We start from the raw sequence: 25,792 nt of genomic DNA on the forward strand, positions 1-25,792 counted from the left end.
GTATGTTTTTAGCTTCTTATGTTTGTTTGTTCATACATACATAAATTTGTATTTCATTTATAAGTAAAGAGAATTTTATTAAATCGAGTTGTATAACCACCCGACTTATGAGACTTGCAGGGCATGCCCACAAGCCTTCAAGTAATTTGAGGTGTATAACCACCCGACTTACGAGACTTGCAGGGCATGCCCACAAGCCTTCAAGTAATTTGAGGTGTATAACCACCCGACTAATGAGAAAATCTCATGACCCACCGAACAAACAAGTATACTATGATGCACCTCTCTTTGGTGACACTGGGATTAAGGTGCAATATTGTCCAAAACAATCTCAGCACTTTTCTTCTTATTTTGATGGATTTCTTAGTTAAAATTACATGTTGGGAATCTAAATCAGCTTTGATTTTGAATTGGGTATCCTTCTTTCTTCTCATTTCCTTATCTCCTTTTGGAGGAGATGCAACTCATAGAGCTAGAAAGGCAGCTACAGCTGGAGATGGAATCCCATAACAGAGTGGAAAAGAAGCTGAAACTCGCGACAAGAAAGCTACAATCCCTTAAACTATCAGCTGTTCCAAGCCAATCCAGTTCACCCGAGAAAAGCGAAAGCTCTACTAGTTCATCCACAGTTTTCTCAGCCCTCCAAAAGCAAGAAGAAGAGCAGAAAGCTGGCTCACAAACAGCGGATTCAGGAGAGCCTAGCAGCACACATCCCAATTGTGTATGCTTGTGGGAGACTAAGGTCGTTGATATTCAACCAAAAATCAAGCCGGTCTACTTATCAGGTGGGTGACAAGTGTAAGTTGAATGTTGAGAAGCTATTCAGGTGCAAGAAGGGATTGATCTTGCTGTCAATGAGAACTTTAAATAGGCAGATAACTACTATGTTGGTATTGTGCTTTTGCGAATAGATTAGAATGAATTATTGTATTTGATTGAATGAATTAATGATTTAGCCATGAAGTATTATTTGTATTAGCTTATATGAGTTTATCTATCAGGGCATGTACTATAATGGTAAGAGATACCATCATTATATTTTTTCCTTTTTATGAAAAAAAACAGTAGCTACGGCTATCAACGTAGCTATTTATCTGGAAACCGTAGTTGTTGCTAATTTAAACCTTTTGCTATGGCTCTCACTCTACTTTTAGCTACAAATATAATCCGTAGCTGTATGTACTTTGAACCTATGGAAAACATAGCTACGGATCTAATCTGTAGCTAAATTTTAATAGCTACGGTCATCCAATAGACTATAACTGTAGGTATATTCTCTAGAAACGGTTTTTTCCATAGCTTTTTCCAGTTTTCTGGTAGTGCTTAAACATCAAGGTGTCTTATGGACGAGTTAACGGGGCATTTGCAGGAAGAGATCCCGTGCCGTATGTTGTTTGTAGATGACATAAAGGATTAAAAATTAGTCAGACTAAAACAAAGCATATAGAGTGCAATTTTAGTAACAATAGGATTAGGAATGCGGAATTAGTAAAGATTGCAAGCCAAGAAGCTCCTAAAGATGACCACTTTTGCGATCTTGGATCAATAATTCATGAAAGTGGAGAGATTGAGAAGGTCGTTACCATAATGTCCTTAGGATGAGTGTGACTAAAATGAGGATGTTGAGATGGATGAGTGGCAAGACAAGGATAAAATTAGAAATAAATGCATTTCAAGGGAATTTAGGAGTAGCACCAATAGGTAATAAGATGAGGGAAACTTGACTTACATGGTTTGGTCATCTGCAATGGAGACCAAGAACTGCGCCTGTTAAGAGTGAATTCATACAAGTTGCAGGCTCGAAAAGGGCAAGGGGAAGACCCAAAAGGATGTGGTTGGAGGTAGTAAGAAAAGACTTGATAACCTATGGCCTAGCTGAAGTTATGGCCGTTGATAGAGTAGAATGGTGGAAAAGGATTCGTGTAGCTGGCCCCACTTAGTTGGGATAAGGCTTAGATGATGATGATGACAGTCAAGGTATCTTGTGCTTACCCACAAAAAAGAAATTTGATTTGGATCATTGAACCACAGGTCCCAATTGTACAAAGTTATAATCTAAATCCGAGATGGTATTATGCATACATCTGGCCTAGCATTGTTTAATTCATTTTTTCCCTTCCTACTAAAAGCCATCAGTGGAAGGGTTAGGATCTTCAATGTTAGATATTTTCAAAATATCAGAAGGATTTGGGATTATTTGTCACAACAAGTTGTCTAGATGAATCCAAATCATCAATCCACAATCTGCCGATGTAAATAAATAGGATGGAAAATAGTGTTTTCACCCGTCTCTATCTATCATTTATATGGGCTAGGCAAGGGGAGAAAAAAAGCAGAGGAGGAAGAGGGTAAAGCATTCTCTCTCTTCCCATAGATACTATCACTAACATTCTCACCAGATTATGTTAGATCCCTAATCAAATTACTGTCCGTATGCGAGTACATGCATCATTTTATATGACATACATGCTTCATTAAAGCCATCCAGCATCTCAGCACCAATCCGAGTCTTTATCATCTAAGTTTCAGATCCTAACAAGATCTTCAACGAAGACCCATCATTCTTTTTCTATAACATAGATAGCAAGCCCCTTGAACCACTCCTTTGAGCACGTCAAGGTCATTTCATGCATGAACAGTCTAATTTTCTTGGAAGAAGCTCCCAGCTTGTACTAAACCTTCAATCATGTGATCCAGCAATTGAAGGCTCTCCAACCTCCAACATTGCTTTGTTTGAAACATTGTTTTGTTTGAAAACGGCTATCAGGGATCACTTATCACCCTCTCACCAGAGAATACAAGGTACTGTGTGTTCATTTGCTAGGAAAATCAGCAGTACCATATCATGTGTGAAATTTTCACCCTTGGCAGCAATTCCTGGAGGAAAGGTTGAGATCCCCCCTCATAGAGAATAGAGATACTTGCACTCATACGTACACGTGTCCCTGTGAATGGAGCTTTCAATTGGATGATCACTTGCAGGATGTATCATGGGATAGGCCTGAGGCAGTATGAAGTGAATCGCCTCTACTATGACGGATTCATACTCTCCATGGATGTGAAGGAAGAGAACTTAGAGAAGTTCTGAAAATGCCCCACTAAGAATGCAATTTCTACTCTGAATTTTGTTGAAGGATTGGCTGCCTTTACTTTGCCAACCATGCATCTCATCAAGGGATTTGCCAAGCTGGTATCAGTTAAAGAACATCCTATATGTTTACAATCGATCATTGATTGTGCCAAGGGTAAGTGGCACACGGTCTAAGGGAGGTGTACCGGCGGGGGCGTTTGGCCAAGCCAAATCTGATATATGATGCAAGGAGGAAGCTTCTTGAGCTAGTTGTTTTGGGATGACAAGGAGTTTCTATGAGTAGTTTAGATTCAAGGAGAGTTGTAGCTGGAGAGGCAGAGGATTAGTTGCAGGAAGAGGATGGAGCTTGTAATCATGTATTGTAGAGAGTTGGAAGTGGAAATATTGTTTACCATGGGATTCACATTGGTTGTTAATGTGATTTTTTCAGGTGAATTAGAGGAGAGGAAAATTGGTGGGAGATTAGAGGTTGGAGTTTTGGAAGAGGCTGGGCCAATGGGGATTGAAAATTCGAATTTGGGGAGAATGAAATGGAATTTTGCATTGATATCGAATTGAAAATATGTAAAGCATGAGCAATTATATTTGAGTGGATTAGAGTTGAGGAGAGTTCAAAATTGTATGTGGGAAGAGAGTGGGGGTTTGAGAATTTGAATTTGGAGAGTCTCAAAATAGAATTTTTGTGTGGATATTTAGTTGAGAAGTTGTAATGGGCATGAGTAATTGTACTGGGTTTGTCAGACAATTGATGTTGAAAATTCAAATTGCTTGATTTTTTGAGTGAATTAGAGTTCAGAAGAGTTGAATGGAAGAGCAGAGGTTGGATTGTGGGAAGTGGATGGGGATTGGAAAACAGAAGTTGGGGAAGATTGAAGACGGAATTTTGCATTGATATTCTGTCGACAATCTGTAATTACTGAGCAATCGTACTGAATTTGTCAGACGATATTGAGCATGAATTATCTTGGGTTTCCTTTCCATCATTGGGATTTTTTTGCAAGCAATTCAATTCTAGGAGAACCGGTGGGATGGAAGGTTGATGGCAAGGAGAACTCAGGCAATTGAAAATTGAAATTTCAGACCGAAGAGCAGAGGCGGAATTTTGGAATGAGATGTTGATTATTACTAATGGCAAAAGCTATTTTGCTGGTTGAGTGTGTAACCAATGCAGAGTATGATAGGTCATGGGCAATTTAACAGGCTGACATTGTTCTTTATGAGTTATTCAAAGTTGAGTTAAAGGGTAGGGAGCAGACGGATTTGGAGTGACTGCTGGAATTAGTAGAAATTTGGAATGTGGAGGGTTTGGCATGGATGCCGGGTTTGAGCTTTGGTTGGAAAGAGAATGCAGTGTTTTCACAAGTGGATATGGCGCCTAGAATGTCACAACTAAAGGCCTCACCCAATGAGGAGAATGTAGAAACTCACTTCTGGAATCCTTTCATCTGGAGTTGTCAGATCGTATGGTATTGGTGGCATCCTGAGCAACGAGGAACACAAGCTTAGGACGTTGTTCTCTGGCCAGCTAAGGTTGTCCAGGCATGCCTCTTGGGGCAGGTTTATGATCATGTTCTCATGACTTGATCAATAGGTCCATGATGAGGTTAGGGACCATGACTTGAGGTACAGCAGGTCATGTGTATGGTGGACATGTCCGCAGTGCGAACTTTGTTTAGTCATGCGACTCTCCAAGGGAGTTCAAAAGGGCATTTCACCCCATTTACTTTCAAATCCTTTCTCATAGGGAGGATTAAGATTTCATTTACAAGCCCACTTACTTTCATTTCATTTCATTTGCATGCATTTACTTCTATCCAAACACCCTTAAAATATCATTTACCTTCATTTACTCCCAATTCCCTCCATTTAGGAGGGAACCTTTGCTGGTTCTGTATCGTTCATTTATGGTCCACTCAAGTTACGTCGCAGTTTGTGAGACCTTTACATGAGTTTGTACAGTAGAATTTGCATTGATGGAGATTGTTCTTGTAAAATTGTTTCTTTGTGGCTTCTATGGTGTGTTGATCCAAATAAGCTTCAAGTTAGTATATTGGCGTATACATGTGACAATGATTTTGTTTGTACTGTACAAAATGCATAGCAAATTTATATTTAGCTGTCATGGTTATGTTTATGAAATGTTTTCAATTGTATGCCATTGAAAAAATATATATTTATTTTTCAATTACAGTATCAACAAATAAATCAAAGTTAGAATATAGAAGATTTTAGGCTGCATGGGACCTTTTCTGGCAATCAATGCAAACTATAATCTATATATAAACTGTAATGAAAACACCCATTTCTGAAGGTGGCTGGTTTATCATGTTAGGGGCTGGATGGTTCTTTACCGGAGGTTCAGGGATTGGCAGAGAATGTGTAAGAAATTGAAAAAGAGAACATGCCGAACTAATGATTTGTTTGTTCTACTACTACTACTATTATTATTGTTATTGTTATTGTTATTGTTATTGTTATTATTATTATTATTATTATTATTTTGGGTGTAACCTTCAATAGAGATTGCTTAGCTAATAATTACATGTCAAATGGATATCATAAGACTTTTTTTCCTTTTCTTTTTTATCCTTTAAAATATATATATATATATATATATATATATATATATCCTTTTTTTGATGTTTTTGATCTATATATCAAGAACCGTAATATTCATCCATTCCCTAAACATAGAACACACCCTCACAGAGACACCACAAATGCACTCAATTGATCATCTTAGCAGCTTATTTTTGCTGTTTCCCATATAGGATTGTTTCAGTTAACATAATTTTGAGAAATACTTTGACACTACGGAGTGTGTGATGGACGATAACCAGGCACTTAGAAATTACTTTGAAATTGCTACCTAGCATACAAATAATTGATGTATCATGAAAAAAAAAAAAAAAAATTTGCTGATATTTGGTTATGGAAATGTTAGATTACTGGGCATTTACTGGACGGGGTTAGAATGTAAAACATCCAATGGTCTTATTTCAAAAAACAGGTAAGTTCAACCAACCTGATTTTTATGCTGTAATTTCATGACTAGGTTCCAAAATTTAGCCGGTTTAATATGGGTTTATAAATGCCAGTATATCATTTTTAAGTGCCTGTGTATCAGGCACCTGCATCAGGCGTATCCAATAATTCCTTGGGATTTTATTTTATTTTTTTAAATACAAAGGGAAAGACCCAAAGACCAGGGAATCTCACGTTAGGAGGCCTCAAAGGAACCAAAGATAAAGATGTGTAAAGGCTTAATAGCTTAGCCCAGGACATCAAGAAAAGAAAATGCTTAGGGAAAAGTCATCCATATAGAACCATCATGCAACCGTATATCAGCAGAAGCAGGAATACGGATGCTATAAAATTCAGCTGCTCGAATTTGTATCCATAACCTCCCTCGCTCCATACTGCAAAAGAATTGTTCTGCACACCATTTGACTGCAAGAGAGAGAGAGAGAGAGAGAGAGAGAGGTCCGGATCTAGGTCTCATACAAATGCAAAGATGCCAAAGGATAAATGGTCCGATCAACAAATGTGTTTTTACAATGGCCCGGTGGCTACTAAGACTATTTGGTAGTCTATCACTTCTTAAAAATTTTGAAGATTTTCTCACTAATATATTTTAAAGGCGCGACTATGGAGTCAAATCTTTGAGTTAACCCTATTTAAATAGACATCGAATGGAGTCTGAGTTTCAGAAGTATGGTTTCATCAGTAAATGTGTTTTGACTGATATGGAGCGAAGTGACCCAATTGACGCAGCTCTATGGATTGGGCTTGGGGCTCACGTCATGGTATATAGTCACTTTTCAGATTGGATTTGAGCTCAATCGGTTTAGCCCAACCTGGCCCGATCTGACCTCTAATCCTAAGTTAAACAACCCCTATAATCTTAATTGTAGACTTAATCCTAGGTTAAACAATCCATATAATCTTAATTGTAGACCGTTGGTTTCATTCATCTAAAATGTCTATTTCTTTATGAGCGTGTCCCCCACTTGATCAATTGATAGTTTAAGAACATTCAAAGTGGGAAATTGGGATCTTATCAATTTTCGGGCTGGGCTCTGTCCAACCATTTTGGGCACGGCTTGTTATGTTAAGCCTTTTCCGAACTTGGGTCAGGCTAAGGCCTTGAGGCCGAAGCCTATCCATTGCCACCCCTAAATTTCAGTCCTTTGGCGGGAAAGATAGGCCTGCGTGCGTGGTTAGCATGCTGCTAGAACTGATCACCTACAAGCCTCTGTACGGAACTCTTTCTCACTGAAGTTTCACATGTATAGGACATCTGAACCATGAACTAGGATGGGCCCCTCCGTTACAATCATCGGTCTTGATTATCAGGCCAGTTTACACATTAGGTGGCTGCTCTAGATTATCATCAATCTAAACCATTGGTTGTGCATTGATTTTGATCTTCGCGTGGGTCCTATCGTTTTGCATGGCTTCGACGTCCATAATCTAAGAAGTTTCTTTAAACGTGCAAGAGGAGAGGAGAGGATAGAATCACAATATCTCTCTTATTCAAAACATTCAAAAACACAAAAATTCCCACTCTTATCTAGAATATGTCTATGACTAGCAGCAGCCCAAATACAACAAGAAAACTCTTTTGGAAAAACCCAACTCACATGCTCCTGGATTCTTGCAAGAGCATGAAAGAGTTCCAAAAGATCAATGCCCAGATCATCAAAGAAGGCCCATCACCTTCAAACACCCTTGCAACCATCAAAGCGATCTTCTTTTGTGCAATTTCACCGCAGGGAAACATAGACTAAGCTACCCTCTTCAGGGAGCTGCAAAAACCCCAACATCTCCTCTTTCAATTCTCTCATTAGAGGCCTATCCACCACCAAAAACCCACTTCAAGCAATCCATCTCTACCCAGAGATGCTCCACAGAGGCCTTCGACGGAACAACTTCACCTTCCCCTTTGTGATAAAAGCCTGCACTGAGTCATCGGCAACTCAGATCGGTGTAACAGTCCATGCCCATGTCGTTAAGTCGGCCTTGAATCGGATTCATATGTTCTGAGCTCTCTGATTCATATGTATGCTGATGGGAAGGATCTGGAAGCTGCCCGTCAGCTGTTTGATATGTGTTCTCAGTGGGATGTGGTTTCTTGGAACTCGATGATTGATGGGCATGTAAAGTGTAGGGATTTGGCGGTCGCGCGTTCAGTGTTTGATCTTATGGAGTGCAGGGATGTGGTTTCTTGGAATACGATGATAAATGGGTATGCTTGTTCCATGAGATGCCTGAGAGAAATTTGGTTTCTTGGAATTCCGTGCTGGCAGTGTATGCAAAGTGTGGGGATGTTGAAGGGGCGCATGGAATTTTTAATGAGATGCCTCAGAGAGATGTTGTGTCGTGGAATGCAATGTTAGCTTGTTATGCCCAGAGCGGGAAATCTAATGAAGCTTTGGCCCTCTTTGAGGAGATGCAAGCGGCAAAGGTAAAGCCAACCAATGCAACGATTGTCAGCATGCTATCAGCTTGCGCTCATTTAGGAGCATTAGATCAAGGGGCACGTCTCCATGCTTACATTAATGACCATAAGATTGTGATTGGCACGATTCTGGGCACTGCACTTGTAGACATGTATGCAAAATGTGGAAGCATTGCATGTGCAACCCAAGTCTTTTATGAGATAGAAGAGAAAGATGTGCTAGCCTAGAATACAATCATCTCCGGCATGGTCATGCAAATGAAGCACATCGACTTTTAAATGAGATGCAAGAGGTTGGTGTTAGACCAGATGATATTACATTCGTCGCTATGCTTAGTGCATGTAGCCATGCTGGGATGGTAGATGAGGGCCGTCGACTGCTCGGTTGCATGAGCCGCAGTTACGGGATCAAACCAAAAGTTGAGCATTATGGATGCATTATTGATCTTCTTGCGCGTGCTGGATTGTTGGAGGAAGCTGTAGAGCTGATAGAGACCACGCCCATGGAGCCGAATGCCAATGCATGGGGAGCATTGCTTGGAGGTTGCAGGATCCATAAGAACATAGATGTCGGCGAGCGTGTAGGGAAACACCTTTTTGATCTTCAGCCCCACCACAGCGGCCAGTAACTTGACACACCTATGAAACTGTTTTGTATTACAACTAATGTACAACACTAGATCAGCATTATGTATGCGGCAGGCCAAACTCAACCACGACTCAGTCTGATATCACAAGACTCAAACTAGACCAGTTGGGCTTGGTTGAGTTGGCAAAAATGGAATAGATTTCTCAGGTCATACCATGCTAGGCCCTGGCACACTGTTGGGACACAAATTTCCTACAGCACTTGTTGTAGGAGCTGGCATGACAAGAAACTCTGTAATGCAGGAGCATTTTCACATTGGGCTCGAGTGGGGTCGCCTGTGGGATACAGGGGCACACTCGGGGTGGGTGACCCATGCGATTTGGGGCCCACGGGGGAGGTCTCGTGTTCGAGACTCCTTACCAGGGATGATTAATGCGCATTTCACACCGGGCTTGAGTGGGGTAGCCCGTGGGATACGGGAACACACTCGGGGTAGGAGGCCCATGTGATTTGGGGCCCACGAAGGGGGTTCGGCCAAGGTCCTAACCCATGAGATGTGGGGCCTGGGCTATGAGATAAAGGGATTAATTCGTCATACTCTAACAGTTCGAGCTTTTAGAGCAAGTGGTTAATTATCCTGCATCAAATTGGTATCAGAGCGGGAGGTCTCGAGTTCGAGACTCCTCACCGAAGGTGATTAATGCAGGGGCATTGTCACACTGGGCTCGAGTGGGGTCGCTTGTGGGATGCAGGGGCACACTTGGGGTGGGTGCGGCCCACGGAGGAGGTCTCGTGTTCGAGACTCCTTACCAGGGGTGATTAATGCGCATTTCACATCGGGCTCGAGTGGAGTAGCCCGTGAGATACGGGGACACACTTGGGGTGGGCGGCCCATGTGATTTGGGGCCCACGAAGGGAGTTCGGCCGAGGTCCTAAAAACCCATGAGATGTGGGGCCTGGGCTATGAGATAAATGGATTAATTCTCCATACTCTAACAATTCGAGCTTTTAGATCAAGTGGTTAATTGTCCTGCATCAAATTGCTTTGATACCAAATTTGATGCAGGACATGGAAAATTAAATATGATATGCAAGATTGCAGGCTTAGATCACACCAATTCAGAAACAATCACACAAATTCCACATCCCACATGAAAATCCAAACATTCAATTAAAGGGGAATCTATGCGGGTCCAAGCCGACACAGGCTAGGACTGGACCAATAAAATTATAAACCAAACAATGTCAAAGGGAAATAAAATCAACTACGCATGCATAAAAATTAGTCCCTAATCCAAGGGATTCCCTAATTTCAATTCAAGGAACCCTAAGGTGATAAAAAGGGGCAAATCAATTAGGGATCATGTAATATAGGGTTAGGATTCATGAAAAAATGGCTATGAGAGGATAAAAGAGGATAAAAACCTGAGCCAAAAGATGATCCCGCGTGTGGACAGCAACAATGGCCTAGACGGACGTACATATGATCCCGGCCGCACGTGTGTGGGGCCCACTATTCAGAAAAATGCCACCTTGGCCCTGGTCGGCCAGGGATGGACTCCAAAACCTCCAAATTTCAGCTCGATCCGATGTACAGTTAGTGCGTGGTGCTCCGCCGAAGTTTCAGCTCGCCTGCGGGCCGAAATCTGGAAACCTGCATCAAATTGGTACCAGAACGGGAGGTCTCGTGTTCGAGACTCTTCACCGGGGGTGATTAATGCAGGGGCGTTTTCACACTGGGCTCAAGTGGGGTCGCCTGTTGGATGCAGGGGCACACTCAGGGTGGGTGACCCATGCGATTTGGGGCCCACGGGGGAGGTCTCATGTTCGAAACTCCTTACCAGGGGTGAGTAATGCGCATTTCACACCGGGCTCGAGTGGGGTAGCCTGTGGGATGCTGGGACACACTCGGGTGGGCGGCCTATGTGATTTGGGGCCCACGAAGGGGGTTCAGCCGAGGTCCTAACCCATGATATGTGGGGCCTAGGCTATGAGATAAAGGGATTAATTCGCCATACTCTAACAGTTCGAGCTTTTAGAGAAATTGGTTAATTGTCCTGCATCAAATTGGTATCAAAGCGGGAGGTCTCGTGTTCGAGACTCCTCACCGGGGGTGATTAATGCAGGAGCATTTTCACACTGGGCTCGAGTGGGGTCGCCTGTGGGATACAGGGGCACACTCGGGGTGGGTGACCCATGCGATTTGGGGCCCACGGGGGAGGTCTCGTGTTCGAGACTCCTTACCAGGGGTGATTAATGCGCATTTCACACCGGGCTCGAGTGGGGTAGCCCGTGGGATACGGGAACACACTCGGGGTGGGAGGCCTATGTGATTTGGGGCCCACGAAGGGGGTTCGGCCGAGGTCCTAATTCATGAGATGTGGGGCCTGGGCTATGAGATAAAGGGATTAATTCGCCATACTCTAACAGTTCGAGCTTTTAGAGCAAGTGGTTAATTATCCTGCATCACTCTGGGCCCCACCTGATGTCTATGTGACATTCACTCCATCCATCGGTTGCTTCAGCTCATGTTGGGATGTGAACCTAAAAATCAGGAAGATCAAAAACTCAAGTGGGCCACACCACAGGAAAGAGTGGGGATAGGGATGCCCATCGTTGAAACCTTCCTGGTGTCCACTGTGATGTTTATATGCAATCCAACCCATTTGTTATGTGAGTCCCACCAGGATGAGGAGAAGACACAAATATCAGCCTGATTCAAAACTTCGGCGTGGCCCAAGAACGATGGTTGTATCCCCATCCCCACTGTTTCCTTTGGGGTGGCCCACTTGAGTTGGGATCTGCCTGATTTGCAATGAGTAATCTTACACGCGAAGGGCTGATCAGTGATTGCAACAATAGCTCTTCATCCGAGTTTGACTCAACTGAGTTGATTTAACTCAGGGCAGAATTTGGGTCATGAAGTAGTAGCTTACACTGAAATTCCTAAACATGGAGACGTAGACAGGCACTCGAATGCATCTCATGCATTGTGAAAATCAGATACACCCAAACTCTCCATATTCATCTAATCTTCTCTTCCACAGATATGTCCTCCTCTCAAACATCTACGCTGCTTCTGATCGATGGGACGATGCCAGGAAAGTGAGAAATCTGATGAAATCCAAAGGCGTCGCTAAATTGCCAGGTCTAAGCATGATAGAGTTGAAAGGGATGGTGCACCGGTTTGTAACCGGTGACACGTCGCACCCTGAATCAGACTGCTTCTACAACAAGCTGTCTGAAATCTCAAAGCAGTTGAAGATTGCTGTCGGATATTCACCTGATACAAAGCAGGTGTTGTTCGATATTGAGGAAGAGGAGAAGGAACACACTCTATCTTTGCACAGTGAGAAATTGGCCATTGCATTTGGGTTCATGCACACAGGGCCGCACGCCACCATTAGAATAGTGAAGAACCTTCGAGTATGCAGAGACTGTCACAATGTCACAAAGCTGATTTCGAAGGTTTATGGCAGGGAAATCATCGTGAGGGATCGAAATCGCTTCCACCATTTCACAGATGGCACATGTTCTTGTATGGATTACTGGTAGAGAATTATTGGATGATCCGAATCATCACATTGGTGGGCATCAGATGGATGATTAAAAGGAAAAATCGAAATTTTACGATGAATATCCGAAGATCATTTGCTCGGCCTTTTGGTTATGCTTCTTTGACAATGGGATCCAGAACCTCTGAGAAAAACAGGCAAGAGTCAATGGATCAATGCATCAAAGCTGTCGCTGTTAAAGCAGATGTTGTTTGCACCCTCCCGAAAATCATGAGCTGACAGCAACACCACTCAATAGTAATGTATGGTTGGTCACCCAAGCTTCTCTCATGAACCCACCTTCGCAGACCACTCAGATTGAGCTTGAATGTTCATTGGAACTCATCCACCTAAATTTGGCCTGAACAGGGATGACCGAGGTAAGATCAGCTTCCTATCGTGGTTTGGTTGATGATAGAGCTGTCAATGGTCTGAGCCTGGGCTCAGTAAAATCATGATTTTGAGTAGACCCGGCCTGAAAAGTTCAAAAGCCTGGCCAATGACAACCCCATGCCCGGTCTGTTGACAGCCCTAGTTGAGGATGTTGACAATGGGGGTGTGACTTGAGTTGGGTCAACCCAAACCCAATTGGCCCAATCCCTCTTGAGGTTGGGTTGGGTTTAAGGGTTGAGGCCTCAAGCAACACGAATCCAACCTAAATATGCAATAGATACATATAAGAGTCATGACTAATATACCAATATATAAACGTGGAATCATGGCTTAGATAGAAAATAGTGTTCATGGGTCCTTCCTTACTCATGCCTCATTGGTAGACCAAACCCTCGTGAGTTTCAACACCAGGTCATGGATTTGAGTACCCACTGTGGTGTGAGTGTGTGGGTTAATGGCTTGAATCCCTGATACAGACTCTATGCTATATATGGTTTATTATGCTGAGCTGTCCCTTGTCTTTTGAATAGTCTCTCTAAAAATTAGAGAGGTTTTTTCTTTCTTTCTTTCGTTCTTTCTTTTTATCTATTTCTTTAATGAGAAATGTTCCCGTGCTCCCAGTTGCATTTAGTTGCATTGGAACACTTGGACTATCGAATTCATTGATCTAGACTCTTCACTAGGACCAATGTTCATTTCATGGTCAACCATGCAATCATGTCTGACAAATATAACCGTTCGATCAGTTGTCTTTAATGTGGATGGTTAAGATCATTTCCACAAAAAAAAAAAAAAAAAAGGTCTAACCAACAATATGAACTATCTTTGAGGGACCATCATGGATTGCTTATGATTTTAAAGAATCACTTTATCATGGCCATCCCATCCATGGCCTTGAAAAAGGATCACTATAAAGATATGGTCATGCCTTGGGTTTGTCATGGTTATTGAGATGTTTTTTGCAAGTATTTCGAAGTTGAGGAGAACCGAGGGATGGAAGGTTGAATTGCAAGGAGAACCTGGCAATTGAAGATGTTTAAAATTTCTGGGTGAAAGAGTGGAAATAAGATTTTGCTGATTAATGGAAAAGCCATTGGACTGGTTTGATTGGGGAGAGTTGAGAAGGGGAGGAAGAGACCAGATTTAAAGGACAGGATGACTGCTGAAAATTTTTAAAATTTGAAATGTCAGAGGGTTTGGAAATTAACTTTTGGGATTAGATTTTGACAGGACATTTTTTACCTAAACAACTAGAATGTGGTGTGTTCTCAGGTAGAGATGGTGCCCAGAGTGTTGCAACTAAGGCCTCACCCCATGCGGGGAATGTGGAAACTCACTCTTGGAATCCATTATTTCTGTAGTCGTCAGAGCTTTTGTTATTGGTTGCATCCTGAGCAACGAGGAATGGAATCTCAGGAGGGTACTGTCTGGGCCAGCTAAGTATGCAGACGTGATCGATTCCAAAGCCATATTCAGGACTAATCCAAGCATACTTCTTGTGGCAGGAGTAGAGTCATGATTTCATGACTTGTCAAATTGGTTCATGATGAGGTTAGGGACTATACCATTCCTTGGAGTAAAACATTGTTTTGTCCATAAAGTTTTGTTATTCTGAAAAAAAAAAAAAAAAAAAAAAAAAAATTTGAAGAAGAAAGAAAATTTTAATGGGCAAGATATTGTTGTGCATGCCATGCGATTAATATCGATTAACATCCTGAGTGCAATAGGTCATGTGGAATTTCTGGTTTATAGATTCTTACTAGTGTCTAATTGAAATTAAGATAGAAGTATCTTTCAAAAAAAAAGAAAAGAAAGAGAGCAAAATTAAGAGAGAAGCTTCTTGGTTTTGTATGGTTCATTAATGGGTGCGAGATATTTTTCTGATTTGTGGGATGATGTGAATTTGTAGAATTTGTAATGATGAAGGATTAGAATTTAGTAAAATTATTTTTTGTGGCTTCAATCAGATGCTGATCTAAATAAACTTTCACTTAGGATATTTGTGTGTACATGTGCTAGTGGTTTTGTATTTCATATTTGTATAAAGCATGTGATAAGTTAGATTTAACTTTTATGGAATTTTTCCAATTTTAGTATTTCAAAACAAATCAAAATTAAAATATAGATGATTGAGGCTGCATGGAACTTTTGTTGGCAATCACTCACAAACCACCGCTGCTGTCATCATTTAAGCCTTATCTCAGCTAAATGGGGTCCGAAACGTGAATTATGTTTGGCTATTCTATTCTACTAAGGGCCATAATAATATCTTAGCATGAGTTTGGAATGTCATATCGACAGGATTCATGATGAAAGTCATGGCAAAGGTTTCACACCAGCTGCCAACCTCATGCAACCCTTCTTTATTCAGGCTTGGGACCGGCAATTAGAGGACAAAACTCATGCAAGCACTATGTAATAGTTATAATAGTCTGTTACATAGGTTGATTAGAATTAATGTGTTAATCACTTGCAAACTATAATTTATATATAAAGTGCAACAGAAATGCTCATTTCTGAAGACATTTCTTTTACTGGGAAGGGCAAGTGGCATCTAAAGTCACTTTTTCAAACAAATAAAAAAGTGAATTTTTTTCAGTACTTTTAGAATGCTACATGGCATGCACTGATTGGTGCTAAGGGTATGTTTGGACAGCCCCTGAATTGCAATTTAGATGAATACTAATTAACCCAAATGATATCTGAAAAGTTAAATTGTTTGCAAGGCACGCGATTATTGAGTCCAAATACTATCTAAGGCCTTCAAAATGCTATTTGCAGGCTTCCATTCCTAGTAGAAACTAGAATTGCAATTTGAAAAGGGGGAGAGATTCTCATGCAGTTGGCTTACTAGGATCCTTGACTGGAAGTTATTCTTTTGAGCTGCAGGCAACCCCAAACATCAGGTCCATAAGATGGCTAGAATCACCATTCACACTGATTCTTAAAGAATCATTGTCAATAAAAAATAAATAAATAAATAAATAAAAAGGGAATTCCATGGGATAATCTAGGTCAATGCTTAAAACTTTTTCTGTATAATCAATCTGCGCAAGTGGACACCTACATTAATCTTGAATAGCCACAGCCCAAGAGTCTCCAAACTAGCCATAGATCAAGAACCCTAATTATTCACCCATGCACAAAACACAAAACTAAAGGCTCAAGTACATATATGTTGTGCAATAGCACTCAATTGGTACGTCTTTGTTGTGCAATACCATGGATGGAGAGTTCTCCAAGATCAACCAATTGGGGTATTCTTAGTCACTGGTTGGGTTACTTTCCAATGCTTAGGAAATTGTGGAACTTGTGGTCATACTTCAAAAACTCGAAAACTCAATGATGTCTGGTTAGGTTGGATCAACTCATAAAATTGGACTATTTAGACCACTCATCTTAAAAATCACTATGGACCACTTAATGTTATGTGATCGTTGAGAGGAAAATCAATGAAGAAAAATAATGGTAAACTAAGAATGTATTCTACCACTACAATTCAATCTGACAACTTCAATATCGGTTCCTTCATATTTTTATATTGGAACTAGGTAAAAATCTAGTAACACTTAAGCAAAACTTGGGTGAACTAGGTAAAACAAGGCAGAACTAGTTAAAACTTGGTATAAACGATGTAATACTGTTAAATGAGATAGAACGGGGTAAAGTCGGTTTAATACAACTTTTGATCTTAGAAAATAGTTTAATCGAACTATGTATCTTTGGAATTGGAGCAATTGGATTGTTCATCTTCCATATCTGCTAAGTTAGACCACTCATATTCAACATTGGTCCAAAAAATGAAGGTTGGTCTTTAATATCTAGCTAATCAAACAATGCAAAACCAATCCAACCAAATTGGTTTTGTGTCGATCAGAGATGACGAGGATGCTGTCGACGATGATGATGAAGAAATTAGAGGCCCCAAATTAGTTGCTCTGATACCATAAAAGACTGTAATGAGCAATGTTTTGAAAGAATTTCTTAATAGTCCATCATTGAGAGTATTGCATTTGCAATTTATATAATTTTAAATTGAAAATTTACATAATGGAGAGGAGATATTCTTGCCAAGTTATTGGAAATCTTTTGGCCCTGTTATACAAGTTTTCCATAATGAGATATTATTTTCAGCTGGAGGGGATATGGATGATCCTTTTTTAGGTGGTAGGCTAGCAGTTCCAATCATTTTTAAATCAGTCTGATTAGGTGTTGATCGTTAAAATTAAACTCTTGGAACTACTCATCTTGAAATCAAGTGGCCACTGAATGTAGACTATATGTGGTTGATGAGAGGACGATTAAGAAAATAGTGGTGAATGAATAATATAGTCTACCACTACAGTTCACGGTGAATTCTCAACTCCAAAGCAGTCCCATCACACCTTTAATCCTTAGATCGGCTAAACCCTACTTCTAATTGCTGGAATTAGTTAGACTAGACTATTAATCCCTATAATCTGTTCAATCAAAATGCTCATTTTAGAAAAATTCATCCAACTTGATTGGTTACCTTCAAGATTGATCTGATCAATTCTCTTATCTTCGAGATCTGTCTACTTAGATCGCTCATCCTTAAAACCAATAAAATTTGACAAATCATCTGAAAAATCAGTCCGACAAGACCATTGTGATCTTTGGAATGTGTCTAATCAAACCAATCATGTTCTACTAAGTTAATTTGACTACTCATCTTCAAAATTGGGTAAAATCCTACTGAAACAAGACAACTTTTGGATGAAACTCAGTTAAGTTGAAGATAAGACTGTTAAACTTGGGTGAAACTAGATAAATTTGGTAAAGTTGGGTTAAACTCTATTAAACTTTAGGTGGAACAGGAAGAAGAAGAAGAAGAAAAAAAAAAAAAAAAAACAGGTAAAACTATGAGGTTCATACTCTAGTAAAAGTAGGTAAGTATATTGGAATTAGCTAAAACTAGGTAAAACTAGGGGTGGAAATGGGTAAAAATGGGTTAAACCTAATAAAAATGGATAAAAGTTTGGCGGAATTAGGTAAAACAAAATAGAAGGCTAACATAACTGAGCAAGATTCCATTGAAGTGGGTATAGCTAGGTAAAACTCAAGTAAAATTTAAAAAACTTGCATTGAACCTAGTAAAACTATAATAAAATTAGGAAAAATTTTATTAAATTTGAGCAAATATTGATAGATTTGGGTAAAATTCTATTAAAACTAGAAGCTGGTATGATAAGAGCTTATTTGCTTATTCTTTATAATAAAATATATAAAATAAAAATAAAAATTTAAAAAAAAAAAAGCTCTTATTTTGAAATTACGTTGTTTAGTAAATTTTTAATTTTACCACTTAATATTTTAGAAACTAGCAAAAAGCTCTTTAAAAAAAAGTGTTGTAAATGTCACTTATTTTTTAAGAGCTTATTTGGCTTAATGGGGCAGACATTTTTAGGTAATTTTGGGATTAGTTTGACTTTAAACTTTTTAAATAACTCGTTTCTTGCCCTCTTCTACTCTTTACGGTCTAAGGTAGGACCACCTAATGAACAATCCATATTGAAGGTTGGGCCGCACATGATGAATGGTCTACGTTAAGGTGGGCCACATAATGCATAGTCACATCAAAGGTGGTCCCACATGATGGATAGCCTACATCAGAGTGTGGTCCCACGTAATAGACGATCCACATCAAACAGGCTCCACTTGATGGACGGTCAACATCAAAGATGGGACCCAGATGATTGATGATGGATATTGAAGGTGGGACCACATGATGGAAGGTTGACATCAAAGGTGGGCCCACATGATGAACGATCCATATTGAAGGTCGGGCCCCACATGATGAATGACCCATATTGAAGTTAGGCTCCACACAAAGAATGGTCCACATCTAGGTGGGCCCACATAATGCATGGTTCATATCAAAGGTGGGTCTCACATCAAAATGTGGCCCTACATGATAGACTATCCACATCAAGTGGGCCCCACATGATGGATGGTCCACAGCAAAGGCGGGGCTCACAGATAGAGGTGGACATCAAAAGTGGGCCCGCATGATGAATGCCCCATATTGAAGGTGGGGCCCACAAATGAATGGCCCACATCAAAGTGGGCCCACATAATGCACGATTCACATTAAAGGTGCGCCTCACACAATGAATGGCCTCCATCAAATTGTGGTTGAGCATGATGGACTATCCACATCAAGCGGACCCCACCTGACGAACAATCCACATCAAAGGTGGGACCCACATGATGGATGGTGGACATTGAAGGTGCGCCCACATGATGGACAATTGACATCAAAGGTGGGCCCACATGATGAACGACCTATAAGGTGAGCCCTACATAATGAATGGTCCACATCAAGGTGAGCTCACGTAATGGACAATTGAATTAGAGTAGAAATGTTAAATGAGCCCTAAACAAAACTCTAGTAAATTTATTTAAAACTTGGGTTATATATTTAAGCAAAACTCTAATAAAATTGTGCAAAAGTTAGGTTGATCTAAATAAAAATCTAAAAAAATACACCAACTTTAAGTAAAACTCTAATAAAATCTTATAGAACTCCAATAAAATTAGATAAAAGTTGGACGAAATTAGGTAAGAATGGTAAAATTCTAGTAAAATTGGATAAATGTAGCTAAATGTCTAGTAAATTTGGGTGAAACTTGGGTTAAACAACGTAAAACTCTAGTAAAATTGTGTAAATCTTAGGTAAAACTTGAAAATTTGGTACAATTGGTTGCAATTAGGTAAAACTTCAATAAAATGGGTAAAACTTTGTGGAAATGGGTAATAGGTACAACTAGGTAAAAGTCTTGTGGAACTTAATGGAATTGGGCTGAAGTAGGTAAAAGTTTAGTAAATTTGGGTAAAACATGGGTGGAATTGGGTAAAATCTACTAAATTTTGGTATAGTGTGGGTGGAATTAGGTACAAATCAAGTAACAGTGGGAAAAAACTTAGGTGCAAAATGGATCAAATTAAGTAAAGTTAGGAAAAACAAAGTAAATTTTTGGTACATTTGGGTAAAACTTAAGTGGAGTTGGATAATAATTGTTAAAATTAGCTAAAACTTGATATTAAATTGTGTCAAACTTTGTAAAATGAGGTACAATTCAATATAACTTTTGATGTTCAAAAATAGAATATCATACCATTCATCTTCATAATCAGGTTGATCAAATCATTAACATGCCCTTATGTCTAATTGGACTCCTCATATCTTCAATACTGCTTAGAAATAACCATTAATCTTCAAGGTCAGTCCAATTAGCATACTTCTTTTTAAAATTGGTCCAATTGTACCACTTATCTTTTAATAAATTTAATACGAACTGCTCATCTTCAAAATTGTTATTAGTAACCGTCGATCTTCAAAATGGGGTTGCTCAGACCACTCGATAAAACTATATAAAAATTGGATGGAACTAGGTAAAACCACGATAAAGCCCCTGTCAAACTAAGCATCACTAAGGTGGTACTAGTGGGTAAAACTTTACTAAAAACAAGGTGAAAGTTTAACTCTAGTAAAAATGAGTAAAACTATGGTTTTGAGTAAAACTCTATAAAGCGAAGTAAAACTTGAGTTATACTAGGTCAAATAGGTAAAGTCTACTCAAACGAGATAATACGTACTGAAATTGATAACTAGTAAAATACAACAGGACTTACATGGAACCAAATAAAATTTATTCTCAAAATAAGGCTTTTTCGAAGGAAAGGTGGGCTGAATAAAAGAAAAACATACATAAAATGACACTTAAAATTCGAAATATACTTTTGTGGCTGAGCAATTTGATCAAGCCTATTTTTATGCCGTAGGTATTCTGAATCATGGGCCTATTTTTATGACCCACTTAATTATTGGTTTAATTTAAGAATTGGCTTAAATATTTATCTAAATAGGCTTAATAAAATAATTGATTGGACGAACAACTTAGCTTATTGAAATTTGGGTCCCACTTGTAATATTGTGGGGTTAACTAGTGCGTGTTTATTGCACATAAATGTATCTAAGCAGGTATCTGATTATATAATCCTATATAAACCAACGATGTTGTACATCATTCCGTCGTAAGCCCAACAGGTTTTCAATGGTGAACGATCAACCCCCGGTATTTCCCGTGGTGTGGTCCACTTGAAGTTCCAATCTGCCTGATTTTGTGGATTATGCCCTAAATTACGATGGCGCAGCCGATGGACGAAGTGGATATAACATAGACATCCCGGGGGCCTGGCAGAGCTAAGTGGTGCAGGGGATTCGTGTAACCGGAAAGCCGCGACCTCTTATTTTTCTAACCGGCCACTGATCGTAGAGCTGGGATTATCCCAGCGGGAACCGTCGGTCCCATAATAGGACGCGGATTGGATACTTACAGATTGAGTATCGATATTCGCTACTGAAGTGACGTCACCAAGTTATGTGGGCCCCACCATGATGTATGTGTTATATCCACACCGTCCATACGTTCGGAAAGATCATTTTAGGGCATGGTCCAAAGAATAAGACAGATCCAAGGCTGGGGTGGACCCACTACAGAAAACAGTGGGAAGAATAACACCCACCGTTGAAACCTTCCAAAGGTCCACCATTATGTTTATTTGAGATCCAACCTGTTCATGTGATAACGCAGGCTTGAAAGAAGGGAAAACAAGAATATTAGCTTGATCGAAAACTTTCGTGGCTCTTAGAATTTTTTAATGGTACGCGTCACTCTCCTCTCTATTTTCTGTGGTGAGATCCTATTGAGCATTGGATCTGAATCGTTCTTTGTATCATGACTTAATATGATCTCTCAAAATCGATGGACGGTGTGGATACAAAATATACATCATGGTGGGGCCACATAACTTGATGACGTCACTTCAGTAGCCACTCTCGCTACTCAACCTGTCAGTAGCTAATCCGCGTCCCCCATAGTACCTCTCTCAGTCAGGCTTGCGCAGTCCCCTCTCCAAAACCCTCAAACGTCTTCCTCTCTTCGCTAAAAACCCGTCTTCTTTATCCCTCTTGCTCTGTAAATCAGCAGCTTTCATTCCAAGATGTCCTTCTACCGTATCATCATCCAACGGTCCCTCCAATCCAGTGCCACCCATCATCTACGCCACCAAAACCCTCTCTTCTCCCTCACCCACCTCCGTTCCTTCGCCTTCTCCTCCGCCGAGGAAGCCGCCGCCGAGCGCCGCCGCAGGAAGCGGCGCCTCCGCATCGAGCCCCCCCTCCACGCCCTCCGCCGCGACCCGTCGGCTCCACGCCCTAGACCCGACCCGAACGCACCCCGCCTACCCGACTCCACCTCCGCCCTCGTCGGCCCCCGCCTCAACCTCCACAACCGGGTCCAATCCCTCATCCGCTCGGGCGACCTAGACTCCGCCTCTGCGACTGCCCGACATGCCGTCTTCTCCAACACCCGTCCCACCGTCTTCACCTGCAACGCTATCATGGCTGCCATGTTCCGCAACCGCCGCCTTGATGACGCTGTCGCCCTTTTCCGCTTCTTCTTCCAGCAGTCCAACATCGTCCCCAATGTCGTCTCCTACAACGTCCTCATCAACACCCACTGCGATGCTGGCCGCGTTGACGTTGCCCTCGATGTCTACCGCCACATCCTCGCCCACGCCCCCTTCAGCCCCTCACCCGTCACCTACCGCCACCTCGTCAAGGGCCTCACTGACAATGGCCGCATCTCCGAGGCTGTAGACCTCCTCCGCGAGATGCTCAACAAGGGCCATGGTGCCGACTCACTTGTCTACAACACGCTCATGGATGGCTTCATCAAGCTCGGCAATATGGAGAAGGCACTCGAGCTCTTTGATGAACTGCGGGAGCGGTGCCTCGTGTACGATGGCGTTGTTCATGCCACCCTCATGGATGCTTACTTCAAGAAAGGGATGGAGAAGGAGGCAATGGAGTCTTACCGGGCCCTCCTTGATCGGCAGTTCAAGATGAATGCCGTCACCTGCAATACCCTTTTGGAGGTTCTGTTGAGGTACCGGAAGATGAGTGATGCATTGGCACTGTTTGATCACATGCTGGTTGCACACACCCCACCGAATTTCCTATCAATGAATACAGATTCTTATAATTTGATGGTGAACGAGTACTGTCAGTTGAAGAAGTTCTCTGAAGCCATCGCGGTGTTCAAGAAGACGGGCACGAAGCCTTGTGTGATGGATGTTGGGTGCTATAATAACATCATCGGGAAGCTCTGTGCAGAAGATGGGTGGGTTTCAGAGGCAGAGAAACTGTTTGAGGAAATGCCCATCAAGTCGGTTAATCCAGATGCAGCAACGTACGGCTTTTTTATTGATGGGTATTTTAGAGAAGGCAGAGTAGATGATGTTTTGAGATTGTTTGAGAAGATGATGGGCGAAGCAGGTTTGAAAGCTGATATCAGTTTCTACAACAAGGTGTTTGATGGGTTGGTTGAAAGGGGTAGGGTCGAGGAGGCTGCAGGGTTTTTAGGGCGGATGTTGGAGAGAGAAGTGAAGCCAGATTTGAGGAGCTATGAGATTGTGATTAACGCGTTCTGCAAGGAAGACAGATTGGACCAAAGTCGGAAATTGCTGGAAGAGATGGTGAAGAACGGCGTTGCTGTTAGTCCCACACTCCACGAGTCTGTATTGGATGCTTTTGGGAAAGCAGGGCGGAGTGAAGAAATTGAGCAGCTGTTTGAAGAGAAAACGGGTATGATTGCCAACTCACCACCTGCAGCTCCTCAAGCCGAACAGGTAGCAGCTTGATCTATTTTTGCTAGACCCAGTATCATAACACATTGTCCTTCATGTTTTTGAGTCGAGTGACGAAAATGGCTGGTTCATTGTATCTTGGATGTTCAGTTGACATCAGTCTAAATGGGCATCCATTGCCAATTAAATTATTAATTGCTGTAAGGGGGTCATTGTTGGGAGTATGGGTTCTCGTCTTAGCTGATGAGTTTTGCAGGTTGTGTGAGTCTATCTGATGGGTTGTCTTGAGTCTGGACTACTCCATTTCAAAGACATTTAGAACGATAAATTATTAATGATATAATCTTGTCTCTGGTAGAAACAATACCAATCTTTTGTTGGCATTTTGAAGGATTTGTTATACTTTCCTCCATATGTTTGCTTGTATGGTGTGACTGCTCTGCTGTGTCTATGATTAGTTTCCTTGCTCAAAATGTTTACAGTGGTTTATGATTTGTGCGTTTGAAATTTTGAGCTCTTATCGCAATTTTTAAGGGGCTGGCCTTTGTTAATTTCCTATCTTAAGGTAGTTAACAATGTTAATTTGTCTTGTGAGTTGTATATTGCCACAATAACCCATTAGAATTTCGCTAGGTTTACACATGATGAAGTCGCTGTCATGATGTCCTGAAGTATCTACGTGTATTATGTTTTCCCAATATACATGCAGGTGATGAACTTAGAATCCTTCACTTGGGATTGATTGTGTCAAGCAGAAAAAACCAGCAAGGATGGGACAACCAGATCTGTGATTCTCAACATCCCAGGCTGCTGTAGGCTTAGATCATCATCAGTCCCCTAGTTTGGATGGGGCATAGCAGCCTGATCTTAATTGGCCAATTGATGCCGACAAACACAGTTGTCATGGCTGAAATAGGGATGTTGAGATGGATAGGTGGCAAGATGAGGAAGGATGGAATTAGAAATAATGCATTCGAGGGAATTTATGAGTAGCACCACCAATAAGTAATAAAATGAGGGAAAGTAGACTTTGATGGTGTGGCCATGTGCATCGAGACCAAGAATTGCACTCGTTAAGAGTGAGTTGGCTCACCTTGAAGGCTTAAAAAGGTGAGGTGTCAAAAGGACGTGAGTAGTAGTAGTAAGAAATCTTTGATGACCTATTGTTTAACTGAGAATATGGTCCTCAATAGAGTGGAATGGCGGAATAGGATTCTTGTAGCAACCCCAATTAGTTGGGATAGGCGTAGATCATGATGATGATTTGAAAGTATTGTATGCAAAATAGAAAATGCTGGCTGTTGGTGAAATTTACTCTTATAAATAAATCAGTTTTACATGCAATGAAAGAAATCAATGTTAGAGTATTTGCTAAAATAATGATACTTATTGTTTAGATGTGCTATATTGATACAAGTGTATGGGGATATTCGTTGGTAGAGTAGCAAATGCACAACTTGGTATTAGTTTGGGGCCTGCTGGTGGGCGCATGCTTGATTTTGGATCTTGGGATGGATTTTAGGCTTGCATCTACCCAGTGTTTTCAGTAGCGTGCATAGCGTAGCGTAGCAAAATTGCTACGTAGCGCAGGTAGCGTATATCCCCTGTAGCTCGTAGCGTATGCTACGGCTTCGTAGCGTGTAGCGCAGGTAGTGTGCGCTACCTATAATGTGTTTTTTTTTTCTTTGTTTTTTTCTTTTTTCTTTGTTTTTTTCTTTTTTCACTGTGTTAAACAGTGGTGAACTCATACCACAACCAACAACTAAAGTTTTTTTTTTAAAAAAAAACCTTATTCGATAGGGCTTCCAGACCAAAACCGACGCACCCCATGCAGCCCACACAGCTAGCCGACGCTGCTCCTCTCCCCACCCTTCGATCTTGAGATCGAAAATCAACTTCTAGGCTCAAACCGAAGCTTCCGACGTTGCTCTTCTCCCCACCCTTCAATCTCGAGATTGAAAATATGCTTCCAGACGTGAACCGACGGTGCTGACGATGCTCCTTTCCCCTCTCTTCAATCTTGAGTTCGA

At 41.0% G+C, this 25,792-nt stretch overlaps 2 protein-coding genes, 1 long non-coding RNA gene and 1 pseudogene across 3 annotated transcripts in view; all 4 read left to right on the forward strand.

Annotated features, from left to right (window-relative positions):
* The first annotated feature begins 457 nt into the window (after positions 1 to 457).
* On the forward strand, positions 458 to 793 carry LOC131244100 (uncharacterized). The gene has a single exon (XM_058243758.1). The coding sequence runs from the start codon at positions 458 to 460 to the stop codon at positions 791 to 793; it is 336 nt and encodes a 111-aa protein (XP_058099741.1).
* A 547-nt stretch (positions 794 to 1,340) lies between these two features.
* Positions 1,341 to 25,792, forward strand: part of LOC131242914 (uncharacterized) — a 34,807-nt gene continuing 10,355 nt past the window's right edge. The window contains exon 1 of the long non-coding RNA XR_009169763.1: positions 1,341 to 5,409. This is a non-coding gene — a long non-coding RNA (uncharacterized LOC131242914). The remainder of the gene's footprint in view (positions 5,410 to 25,792) is intronic.
* On the forward strand, positions 7,325 to 14,912 carry LOC131242908 (pentatricopeptide repeat-containing protein At1g08070, chloroplastic-like; annotated as a pseudogene).
* On the forward strand, positions 21,997 to 24,174 carry LOC131242909 (pentatricopeptide repeat-containing protein At1g10270). The gene has a single exon (XM_058241891.1). It carries the CDS (start codon positions 22,116 to 22,118, stop codon positions 23,814 to 23,816), a length of 1,701 nt encoding a protein of 566 aa, XP_058097874.1. The 5' UTR covers positions 21,997 to 22,115; the 3' UTR covers positions 23,817 to 24,174.

This window comes from Magnolia sinica, chromosome 4, assembly GCF_029962835.1.
Source record: "Magnolia sinica isolate HGM2019 chromosome 4, MsV1, whole genome shotgun sequence".
NCBI lineage: Eukaryota > Viridiplantae > Streptophyta > Magnoliopsida > Magnoliales > Magnoliaceae > Magnolia > Magnolia sinica.